The following is a 13271-nucleotide window of genomic DNA, read 5'->3' as shown; positions in this document are numbered from 1 at the left end:
TGTTTCAAACCGACAGCGAAACGTCTTTTGGAGATGAGGCAGGTCACGCTCAACACCTCCACTTCCTGTCACATACTCCCACAGTGCTTTATAAACTGGGATAGTCCACAGCTCCCAATGGTCCTTCCACTGTCCTCTCCCTCCTGTTGCTGTTGTCACTCTGTCCAACAGCTCAGGAGACCTGAATGCCTTAGATCACCCTCTCTTTGCTGGGTAATAAGAAGAGCAGTGAATGGTGATGTGTTTCCTCAATTCTGAGGTCACTTGATTCTCCCCACACATTAACTCAACCGCTTTTCAATATTCTAAAGTAGCACACATTGATTATCTTATTATGCCTCAAAGAAGTCCCCTCCAACAGCTCCAGTGTTGGCTGGGTTGCCAGTGCAGACTCAATCTGGCAGGACCTGGGCATCCAAAGTGTGGAATAAGTCCATTAGAATACCAGAGTTCATCTTCCACTTTCTCCTTGACTTATAATATTCTCTGAACATTAAGACACAAATACAGCTGAAAGTCAGGAAGTACTTTCCAGTAAGTCATACCGAAGTCAGTGTCAGGAGCTTTACCTAGTCAGTGGCCATAAGCTCAAAGCAAAACCAACTCCCACAAGAATCACAATCACCTCTAGATATACTTCATATGGACTCTCAAATTCCATTTTGAGACCTCTTCTTCTTTAAGATCTCTCCACCTTTTCCTCAAAAAATCCCCACATTTTGCTTTAACATACACCTGATAGCAATTTAAACAATCAGTCTTCTGCATGGATAAACTAAAAGCAAAGTATTTCTAAAGAGCAAAACCTCCTACCAGAGAATTGTGCAATCTTCAAGTCACAGGAGAACTGAGCCTGCCAAAACAACTGAACAAGAATATTCACAAGTGCTGAGCTCAGTCTGCAAAAAAGGCTCCGAAGAGCAACAGTCCACTGCATTACAATGGTTCATTGCTGCTACATCTCCTATGAGCCCACAAGTAGTTGTACATTGTTTACTCAATCCAAACAGGCAATGTCAAGAGACCATTTACCTCCCAATGAGTTAACAACTCTTCCTGCTAGCAAACCTAATCTGTAACCCAGGCAAGTCCACAACAACTTGCTGAAGGGTCACGGCTCACAATCAAGCAATGAAACATGAAGAATATTGCCACTGATTTAACAAGTGTTTTACTTCCATTCAGCACCATTGTTACCTGGAAACACATATGCTGATCATTTTAGACCTGTTCCATAAAGTTCAAAATCCCAGGAATGCCATGTCTGCTTTTTCTTGCACATAGGTTATACACCATGGTGCTGCAGAACACTTGTTTCATTCCCTGTTCAACTTTGCAGACCTGGTGATTTCTTTTCTTTGCATCCTACACACCAATTTAAGACATGAAATTTAAGCGATTTGGAACTTAGCAAAATGAGCAAGGATATTCCCTTTACCCCCCAGCTAAGGTGAAAACCAGACCAATCAGAAGTGTTTACATTTGAACATGTAAGGAAACAGCAAACACTTCATCAGGAAGCTTCCCACTTAAGTCGAGTTGAGTATCTCTGCTCAGGGTATCTGGGGCTCCCTTTTGAAAAGCTGCCTCTCTGCACATAACCTATTTCACAATGAGAACAATCTCCCCAGGGAAGTGCTGGATTCCCCAATGTTCCTCAGGATGCTGGGCCATCATGACTAGACCATGCACTTCCCACAGATGATCCTTTCCAACCCTTCCAACCCAGTATTCCATGTCTCTATTTGCATCTTACGTTACTGAAAGCCCACCACATCTTGAACACTTCCCTACCAGTTAGTTTAGCATCCTAACCACCAGCCTGGCATCCCATTATTAAAAACTTTCATAGGTTTTCACACTCATTAAAAACACCTTCACATTTTTGACTGCAGGCTGCTTGGAGTGCATGAGGCCTGAACTCAATGCCGGTCTGATACTTTACTCCTGATCAGGAGGGTCAGCTGCAACACCATCTATTTCATCAGTGACAGTAATTACACTTGATGAATTTCACTAACAGTGGTTCCCTGACACTGATTAACCTACCTGCTCACCATATTTGATTTCTTTTCAAGGTTTACAAGTTACACACAGAGCATGCAGATCTGCTAGGAGGTACAGGATACAGTAGTAAAAACTGGAAGGATTAAAGTTATGAAGGATATTTTAAAAACAACTTTCCTCTACCCAGCATCTCCTGAATACAAATGTATTTTCAGGTACTTTTAATCATGATTAATAAACTGTTAGTGTTCTGACTCTAAGTTCCTCCTTTGCACACTTGAATATAAAAAAGGGTAATATGTTTGGACTGAAAAAAACTTTAAACCAATAACAGTGAGCCTTTCAAGCATTCTGTACCAACCGATGAAAAAACTGTGACTGTTGTGTGTACCTGCCCCAATTTTGTATTGGACTTGGCACCTATAACTACTGCTCAGCAGTCACTGAAACCACTCACACATGGAAGAGTGGAATATCAGTAGAAGAATGTTGTGTTAACAAGCGCACAAGATATCAAGTCTAATCACCTCATTACGGTACAAGATAATCCCTCAAAAAGCTATAAACTTCACCATTTAAATACACAGATGTGGATACAAATACGGAAGTGTGTGGAGGAGAAAAGGATACAGACTTAGCAAATAATAGAATGCAGAGCTTTTAAAGAAGTTTCTACCATTTTCTGAATGACCTTTCCAGGAGAAAAATCATAGAATCATAGAATTAACTGGTTTGGAAGAGACCTTCGAGATCATCAAGTCCAACCCCAAAAAGATGCTATTTGTTTCCTGAGCTGTATATTATTAGTTCCATCAGCATGCATTGAGAAATGATGAAGGCTACTACAGTACACAGAAATTATCTGTTAAAAAAGCAACTAAAATTAACTGAAATTACTATAAAACACAGGTGGGGTTTTGTTTTTTGGGGGGTTTATTTTTGTGGGTTTTTTTAAAAATCTATCTATTAATTATATAAATGTTAACTACAAAAGGATAACTTTCTTATGTAACTAATAGGGCTCCAAAAATGTAACAAGAAACCAACAAACTTAGTCACTGATATTTTACAGGGAACTTCCTAGTGTTTACCTGGTTGTTGATAAAAGTTGCATTATGGAGGCACGTCAGCCATCCTGACTCCTACCTTCATACCAGAAACAAGCCAGAATCATACTGAACTAGATTTCATGAATACATGTGATGTTTAAGTGCAATACAGAGCTTGGTGCACCTACCCACCATGACGTCATTAGATGAGATTATTAGTACATGAAATTCTTGTTGTCAATAATGTCAGAAATCGCAGATCTACTGTCATTACTAAAAGGTTGAATAACTCAAATTGTTTTATTATATCCCTCTCCAGTTCACAAAAGAAAACTTAATACAGATCTATTCCTATTCAGTGTTCCAGGGCAGCAGGTAGCTCAACTGGAATGGCCAATATATTTCAAGGACTGGTTTTGCCATCTCTTCGTATTTAGCTGTCTGAAAATATTTTACAACTTGATCACTAGCCATGAATTTGGAAGTTATTTTCATCTAGGATTCAATTTGTTCTACATTTTCTAGTTGTTCCTTGGCATTCTTATAAATAATACTAAACAAGTTCCCCACTGCAGATACTAAGATCTCAATTTATACCGGTACTAATCCCATCCCTAAACTCCATTGACACTATTTCAAAATTAGGATCTTGCCAACTACAGTGATAACTTAATTTACAGGTACTTTTAAGCAGTTGGAAATATCATTTAGAAATAACCAGTAAAAGAATAAAGTGGATCACTAATTAAACTCTTGCATACATATGACAACACATGATAGGACTTGCTATAGAAGTCTATCCATGGTAATTTTTCCAAAAGCTTGCTGTATCTAGTAAAAAGGTCATTAAGATCATCAGCTATGAAGAAAAAAATTCAGCCTTTTTCAACCATGAAAGAAGATAAGCACCCAGACTGCCATCACTGCAGAATGACAAACATCCTACCATTTAAGGAAAACATTTTTAAACTACCCCTTTACAAATAAAGAGAGGTAAAGAGGGTTCATTTATTAAAGCATAAAGTTTGGTTTCAGGCTTTAATCTGTGCTCAGCCTCTGACATCTGCCAGAGGTTTAAAAGCAAACACCACACAACCACAACAGCAATTATATTTGTTCACTTAACTCATTCTAAGCTCCCAATCGACCCACGGGAGAAAGGAAAAAAAATGGCCTTTTCTAGCAGGTAACCTTATTTTGTAGATGGACGTCATAACCCACAAGGGAGTTGCTCAACTGTCATAGGCATCCAAAGTGTCAGAAGACTTACAGCAGGCTTTCTAATTACTCATTTTCTTCAGTGTTTGTATTTACTTATGAGAAGACTCTCTCAAGGGCTACAGTAGACAGTCTACTACTATTGGAAACAGGCAAATGTTTGACCTCTGCTCCTCATTTATTTTCCTACAAAAATATTTTGTGACCTGATCTAAATTAGTGCCACCAGTTACACTCCATCCCTTTCTCATTCTGGCTTAGATATTACTTATTTAAAAGGAGTGACCTTGTTACCATTTCAGAACTTGGCATTTGCCTGTGTAGAACTGAGGATGAAAACAGTGTACACAAGAAGCTAAAGACCTTCTGGAGCGGATTTTCCCCCTACAACAAATTAACCACCACATAAATGACTAAAGTTGACTATTTTAACATAAATATTTAAAATCATATTGGTAAAAGAAACCATAAAACCTGTGATTCACTTATACTTCTTTAGCAAAGAAAAACAGGGATTACTTTCATTACTAAAAGAGAGTTTGTTACCCAGTCTAGTGCAGACATGAGTGCCTGTGGACTTAAACATTACCCCTGCAACCTGCATAGCAACTTCCATCTGCAGACAACCCAATATTCTCAGCTTCTACATGAACAAAGGACTGCAAAAGTGTGCTCTAACACACAAGTCCTCATGTTGCCAAAAATACATACATTTATGAACAATCATAATCCAACAGAATGACAGTTCAAAGAAAACTTAAAGAAAAGCAGTTTTCTGAACCCATTAGGGGAACGAGAGAGAATAAGATGATCAGCTGCAGCATGAGGGTAAGGCCTACCACGTGAATATTCCAACCTCATTCCAGCTTTTGTGACAGAAAAACCATTTTTGAACTATGTAAACTGGAGCTTTTTTGTTTATATCTTCTTATTCCATCAAAGTACACACTGTGACATGTTAGATCCAGTTGTATAGGCACCATGGAACAAAAGCAGTGTCACGAAAGATTATTAGCAAAGTTACAGATGAGGCTGGGAGCAGTTTCCTGTAGATCAAGTGATTATGAACAATGTGACTATGTACAATTGTGAATAAAATTTCTAAATCTATGGGTTTGGTTTGATTTTTTTTCCTAAGGAATATACTCAACAGCAAACCTGCTCCACAGTCCTGATTCATGAGACTGTTGGACAGTCACATATTTTGAGCATCAGTGACATTCCCACACCTGTTTAAAACTGACCGTGGAACAACAATTATAGCGTCAGGGTAAAAAAAAAAAAGCCTAAGAAAATTAAAAAAAAAAAAAAAATAAAGAAAATCAACTTACATTCTACTCTGCCAGCAGGTATCTTATGGCTTTTCAGAAGACTCAGAGCAACTACAGAACCACAGCCATTCATCTTACTAGTGCATCAGCACCAAGTGCAATCAGCAGTCAAAAATTCTGCATTGCTAAACAAATTATGTGCAACGCAATCTTTGCTTTATGGAGTTTACATTTCAAAGAAAATGCTGAATAGGGAAAAAGCACTATCAAGACCTGTACTTCAAAAACAGGTGATACGACCAGTGATTAGACAGGAAGAAAGACAACAAAGTAATCTCAAGTTGCTGCAAATGCATTTAAGAATCTATCCTTTATGCTGTTAAGTTAATAATTATCAACACTTCTGACTCACACCTCTTATCTCTACACAGAGCATAGAATATTCTACAGTAAATGAGGTCAATAGTTTTGTAGATAAAATATAGAAGATAAATTGAGCAACAGTGAAAGAAATCTAACCTCAAAATCACGCAAAATATTAAATAACCATTCTGCACTCTCACACATTACTGCATAATCACTGCATTTCTGAGCTGAAGACAACTGTTTTCTTTCCTGCTCCATAAAATAAAAATGGTTTTCTTGTCCTTGAATGATTATTCCAAAATTTCATTTTATCCATATTTATTACTGGGATGATTTCATAAGCCATAACAAAAAGCAGAGAGATAAGCACACACACTGAGTAAGCATTTCCATACATATCTTTGTTTTAACAGATTTCTTGTCTCCCTAAGCTGGTTTTCAGCACAAAAATGAGGATTTTTTTCAATATGTTCATTTTGCTGATGGGAGCCCTAAAAATGTACTAGTATTATACAAATCCTTCCAGTTTCTTGATTTTCTTAGTCTTTAGATAATTTCAGTCCATTTCTTTTCTTAACTACTCATTACTGTCCCCCATTAGTATCTACTATCTCTGGAATTCAAGCTCTGACCACAAGAAAGTAAATCTTTAATTTAAATGAATATTTACCCAGAAGTAATCACCCCTGCTGATAGTTAGTTGTCATTCTGTATATCTGCACTAGTCATAACAATTGTGGCATTTGACAGCTCAAAGAAACTTTTCATTGCTTTCTGGAAGAAAGCATTTTATCCTCATGTATACTCATGAAATACAACTATATTCAGTTTAACTTACTTCAGCCTACTGCTCTCTTAATTCCTTAATTCCTAAAGGATAGGTACAAGTTTGACAAATCTGCATGTACCAATAAAGCAATGCAAAGAGATCACCTGAAAAGGCATAGCTAAAAGAATCACAAAGATTATCCAGGTACTGCGATCTGAGTGTGATCTTAACTAAAGTAGTTGCATCAAAACCAAAGAATTTATCTGTACGTTACTTTTTATTTTTCAAGCTATCAATATGTAAACAGTTTTTGTCTTGTAACATGATACAATACACTATATCCACATTTCAGCCACCTATGCCTGTTCCTAAAAATTTAACCCTCTTTGTGATGCTTAATGTTGCAGTCCTTGAGGTCACTTGGCATCACAACTAACTAAACTGATTCTGCTTCTTAAAACAATCAGAAGATAAAGTTAGTTAAAAGAAAACTAAAAGAAAACAAAAAGCTGAGTACAAAGGGTTACAAGAATTAAACTAAGTCTAGAACCAACACCTTTAGCTTTGATCCATGGGGCACAGCAGGACAACCATCTTCTCTAGGTGGAATGAACAACTCCCACTTCCCATATTCCAACTTCTTATATGGATGGGAAAAAGGATTCCAGCCATCTGCAATACAAGAAATAACACTAAGTATTTATCTTGAAATGTGTCCAATTACAACTCAAAAGCATTACACTGTGTTCCATCTTCTTCAAAGTTAACTTCAGTAAAGTAGGCAAATGCTTTTATATCTGATACTATCACACACATTCAAAGGTGGTAAAATGAAGTATGTAAGAGTTTCACTGTGAAACCACACTCCCATTCTAATTTAACAATGATTAAAGTATTTCTACCTTCTTGTCTTCCATTAAGTCAACACAATGCCCTCCTTCACCCAAAAGCCTATTGATTTCAATATCACAAAATCATAGTGATAAGAAAACTAGTGGCTGAAAAGTAAGGCTTAATGTACATTTCAAAACAAAAACCTCACACCCTAAACAAGTCAGCAGAAATACTTGATACACAGAACACTTGAAAAACCAGTGAGCAAATATTGGTTATGGAGAGGGGAGGTGGACAAAATGTAAGTAAAACCACACAAACTGCTCGCTGCCTCTATTTTGACAAGCTGATATATAAAATAAAAGTGTATAAAGTAGGAGAAACACAGGGAAAACTGCAGACAAACCTGGTAGCAATGGCTAGAAAACCAGACAACAACACAGCCAGGAAATGTGGCCTGAAGTGCCAGTTTTAAGTCTTGAGGAAGATGACTTTTTCCTTAAAAAAATTTATAATTAAATTTTTATAATTTAAGATTGTTAGTTCTGTTTGGATTTCCCGAGCACTGGAGATGGGCAAGGTTGGTCATTATGACATGCCCAGCTGAGCAGACACCTGTCAAGGTGTGCTTGCATGTTTGCAGGCATGCCCAAGGTTAATTCATATGACTGAGAGGGAATATATTGCTTCTGAACTGACAACTGTGGCAATGAAATCATTTCCAGAAGGAAATAGCAAGCTAAGTTTGAAAATTACCTTTTTTTTTTTTTTGCCTTAAAACATGTCTATCCCACATAGTTCAAGGCAACAGACTCCTCAGCTAAAAAGAAACCAGTCGACACAGAAAATTGAATTACAAGACATTAAAGCAACATGTGCTAATCTTCCTTCATGGTAATTTATTTGCTTGCTATGGCCTGTTATAATTAAAAAAAAAAACCCACAAACCAAAAACCACACCTCAGCGAAAGAAGAATAAGCAGACTCCATCTAAGAGTATTAATCTAAGCTCATATAAAACAACATTGCAACTAAACATGGCAGTCAAGGTTAAAAGCAATTCAATTAAAAAAATGGACACGCAACCATAGAAATCAACAGGGGAAGTAGAGACATGAAGGGATAAGTCAATCAACATGTATATTTCCTTAAACACCAGTAATCAAAAATATTGTCTGTTGTGCAACAGAAAGATCATCTTCTCTAACAAGATATGGATGTCTTGAGTTTCAGAAAAAAGACCAGGCTGCTTTCAAAGCTGCTCCTTGCACTTACACAATTGTTTAAACCTGAGAACTGCCAATCTTTAAAGAAAACCGAGAGGTACCAATCAAACAGGCCAGACAATGTGACAAAAATAACTGTGCAAGATAAATCTTCTAGTACCTATTCATTTTACAGTAGAGAGCAATGTCAAAAGCAATAATAAAATTATAAAACGTTTCCCACGCTCAAAAACACAAATGCAATTAATTCAATACTCCGTTTAGATGATAGTTTTTATCACGATTAAAGTATTTGGATAGTGCAGACAAATTACACATATTAGCAGAAAGAATGTATTTACTGAACTATTGCTTGATTAACAGCAGAAGAGCTTGTGTATTAGTAAGATTTGGATGGGCCCTCCCCATTGGTTTTATTCTGAAGTTCCAATCAAGAAAAATAATGAAATTAGCACTACTAGCATCTACAAAGACCAACATCAAACAAACAACACCTCAGCAGTAAAGTAACACTCGTTAACAGAATGTCTAAACTGAAGAGTATAGACAGTATAATATATTTATTTATGTATTTCAGGGCATGGCAAAAGAATGTAGAATACATCACTAGGATTTTGTGACACTAAAAAAAGGTTAAATTTTTTTTTTAAGCTGTAAATAGCTAGACTGAAATAAACATTTCAGGCAAAAACAAACAAACAAGAGACAGATGAAAAATGTAACAATGTTAAGAAGTTGCAAGAAGACAGCTTTAAAGAACTGGTCAGGATTTATGATGGTCAAGACTCGTCATGTGGGATTTACTTCTAATTCTTTCAGTCTTCTCCCCCCAGATATCCGATCATCTTCATTGCTTCTCATAAAACTCTTCCCATTTGAGCTGTACCTCTTGATTACAATGCACAAACTGAACAAAGCATGCCAGGCCATGACTTGCTAATATCGAGCAAAATAAAATGTTATAACAAAAAAAAAAAAATCTCAGGTCCAGTTTCTGTAACTCTGGGGAAACTGCACAGAGTTCATTATTTACACCAAAACCACTGAATTCTTGCATTGTTAAAGAAGTTCTCATGGCTGCTATTAAAACATGTCTCTTCCCTCCCTCACAGGACGAATGTTTGCCTGTCTCTGCCTGTTTAAAATCTCTGCTGTCCCCAGGCAGATTTGATAACTCTGCCCAAGTTGCTTAAACTTTCCCCTCCACCTGCCAGCAATACCAGATGCTCCTATTAATCCCTCCTGTTCCCAGGCACAGTCCTTCCTGATTGAGTGTCCATGGTTCAGGACTTAAGACTAAATGCAAAGCAACAACCATCTGCCCCAGATGGTCCTACTTAAAACCACTGTTTGCTGCTTATCCCTGGACAGGAGCTCACTTTGGAAGGTTATAACAGAAAATATTGATTTCTATTAAGGCAAGAGGCATAAAGATTTTAAAACACCTTGAAAACTTCCTTCCAAGAGGAAATGGCTCAGGCTTCTCAGTTTTACTGCTTGGTTTTCAGATTTTTCAGCAAAACTTAGCCCAGAATGCCTTAGGGGACAACAGAAAAAACAAATCCAACCAACCAGCAACTGATTAACAGATGCAGAAAAAAAAAGAAGTCAAAAGAAATATCTTCGACTGAGAACTGAGACTTCAAAGACTCTGCCAATAGCTACAAACAGAAAAAGGCTGAGAAGATTACCAGAAGTTCAAATAATCAGCTCGAACAGAACTTAGGAGAAAAGGACCCCACCAAGGAATATCCATAAGCCCTGCAAAAATATAAAAGCTTTGTGCAAAAGTTCAGGCCCCAGATACATCTTAATCCAACACAGAAAGCATCTTCAATAGCCTGATACTTTCATTTTCTCTCATCAGTGATCACATCTTCCAATATGATCCAATTATTTAAACACTACATCCTATCTCAGCAACATGAGGCACAGTGGAACTTTTTGCTCAGAACCCTCAGCATGCCAAACAGTCATGAACTGAGCTTTAATCTAGAACTGAATTCAAAGCTATAATGGCTTGGGTTCTACCATTTGTCATGAAACTCAATTTAAATGCAATACTTAAATGCAATACAAAGCTAAATCATCATTTAAGTGACTTGTTGTCGATCTACTGTTTTCAAAAATATATAGCTGTACAGCTCTGAGTCTCAAGGCTTAAACTGGGAGTTGCAGACCAAAAAATAAACACTTCTCTTGCTTCTCATAGAGGAAAGGATTCTTGCATTTTAATTATTTAATTAATCACTGCCTTTTTCCATTTAAGAGCTGATACATCAGTGCAATGCTGCAGCTATTTTTTCAAAAGTGAAAAGACTTCATAAACTGAGGTTGAATTCTCAAGTGAAATAAACCCATCTCTCACAGCAACTATATTTCCACATTCCACATCCTTTTTGATCAGTTGGAAAATGCCTAAAGAGAATACAGAGTCCAGCAAGCATTCACACAGTGACCTTGAGGAAAGTATATCAGACAAGTATCAGTTCAGACAAGGGAGATGACATCAAAATCCCACTATTCCAACAAGATACCTTTATTGTACTTTATTAGAATATGAAATCAGAACATAAATGGAGAGATTCTCCAAGGACACTATACTGTTCTACACAGTGGCCAATTAGGTCTTCTCCCACACTGCCTTATTTCCAACAGTTCGATAGCAGATCATTAACATAGTCTGCTTAAAAAGTGATTGAACAGCTGAAACACTGACATAAAAACAAGTGTCATTACTTCTCAGATAGGATCTTTCCCTGGACATTATATCAGCTTATACTTCAACCTTCTGTAGCCACAGAACATAAAGTCATTATTTGACTTTACTCATCAAATCTTGGTATTTTTCTATAAAAATCTTTGAAGAAAACAGTAAGCAGTTCAGCATGATATTATAACAGTATCTAGAAGCCATTTTGGTAAAAGTCTGGAGAAGAAAACCCAAAACACTCTGATATGAAGAGTTTTCAGTCAATTGTCAGATATTCAAATTATGAAGGCCAGTGGCTTAAGCTCTCCTTTCTTCACTCTGAAGGAGGCCTGTCAGGGTTTAAATAATAAATAAACATCCACCCCAAAGCAGTCAGTCCACTCTTCCTCCACTCCCAGCAGAAGCCTCCCCTACCCGTGCAAGGAAGAGGAAGCAAAAACCAAACAGATGTTCCACAGTGATCAGCGTTTCAGATCTCATGTTAGCTGGGAAGGAGATTAAAGAAGGCACATAAAAGAAACAAGTGGACCAAAGAACAGAAATCACAAGTATGACAATATATTATACCAAATACTGACTTCCAAATTAACATATGCATACTTACTCTTACAAACTTTTGGGTTTTTTTTTATTTTTTAACTAAAGTATTGTTATAGGTAACCTACTGAGCCTCTGCATGGCCAAATACAATTTTGAGCATTCTAATTCCCAAACAAATACCTTGGGTTACCCTCAAAACTTGCAGCTCTCAGAGTTATTTTGAAATAGTCACTTGTAAAGTAGCAATAAATTTCCAGCAGTCACCAAGTTCCTCAGCAATACAGACCAGGGATGAAATATTCAGTGTTATCACTGAGAGCTTTTAAAGGACCCATAATGTTGATTCTGCCTCTGGTATTGGGAATTCAGCTGACTAATTGCCTCATACACTTGATTTACTGAGATGCTGGAAGCACTAATTGACAAATCTTAATGGGTTTGGATGTTCATTTAATACTTCTCAGATAGAGTAAAGCATCATACCAGAATGCCAACAGATCTAATACCTTTTTTTTTTTCCTCTCCAGTTATGGAGCTTTAAAAAGACAAAACCAACTCAGTCCTTTCTTGAATTCATGTGTTTCCATTCTCCCATCAAAATACAGATTTGCGTGCTATTACTTGTTTCTAGCTTTTCCCTGGAATGCACAGTGATACTAACAATTTTTCTATCATTCCTTACAAGTATAAAGATATCATTATTTGGGTCAAAATACCCTAACAGCAAAGTTTTGTTGCCTGCTATAAGGCATAAAAGTAATTCACAAGAAACTTTACAGGATTGAGGCTTCACATGTCTATAATTACTGAAATAAATTATTCATGTTTATCTTAAGCACAATTCATAAAAAGCTAGTATCAACTATCAGCTTAATTATAAATATTGAAAGAAGTTCAAGGTCTCTGTACCATGCTTGCCATTATAATTTTTACCAGTTTTCGATTCTCAAAAGCATAAGATGAAATAGCAGGCACTAATATTTTGTTTGATGGAAAGGCACAAAAAAAGACATCTAAGAGACTTGCAGACAATATCCTATTAAGGAAAACACTGCTATTCATCTCCAAAACCAGAGCATAAATGGACGGTTTTCATATTACATACAATCATATTTGTGTTTAAAACCCTGTCATCTAAGTTCAGTGTTTATTCCTTCATATAAGGTCTCCAACTTTCCCCTATATGGTTCCACCACAGTTCTCTTGAGAAAAAGTTTTGTTGTTTTTTTTTTTTAATATTTAAAGCAATCCCAATATCCAATTTAAATACAATATAAA

General features: G+C 36.7%; 1 protein-coding gene across 1 annotated transcript in view; it reads right to left on the bottom strand.

Annotated features, from left to right (window-relative positions):
* The window catches only part of GBE1 (1,4-alpha-glucan branching enzyme 1), a gene marked incomplete at its 3' end in the record, with an annotated part of 100054 nt that overhangs the window by 51072 nt on the left and 35711 nt on the right, over nt 1-13271 (bottom strand). Inside the window, exon 3 of the mRNA XM_027904790.1 lies at nt 7237-7352. Coding sequence (XP_027760591.1) covers nt 7237-7352 — 116 coding nt within the window. The remainder of the gene's footprint in view (nt 1-7236; nt 7353-13271) is intronic.

Source organism: Empidonax traillii, unplaced genomic scaffold (genome assembly GCF_003031625.1).
Source record: "Empidonax traillii isolate 1590-97213 ecotype Southwest subspecies unplaced genomic scaffold, ASM303162v1 scaffold1092:size186866, whole genome shotgun sequence".
Taxonomy (NCBI): domain Eukaryota; kingdom Metazoa; phylum Chordata; class Aves; order Passeriformes; family Tyrannidae; genus Empidonax; species Empidonax traillii.
The sequence above is the reverse complement of the archived record's forward strand: the minus strand, read 5'-3'. Positions and strand labels throughout refer to the sequence as shown.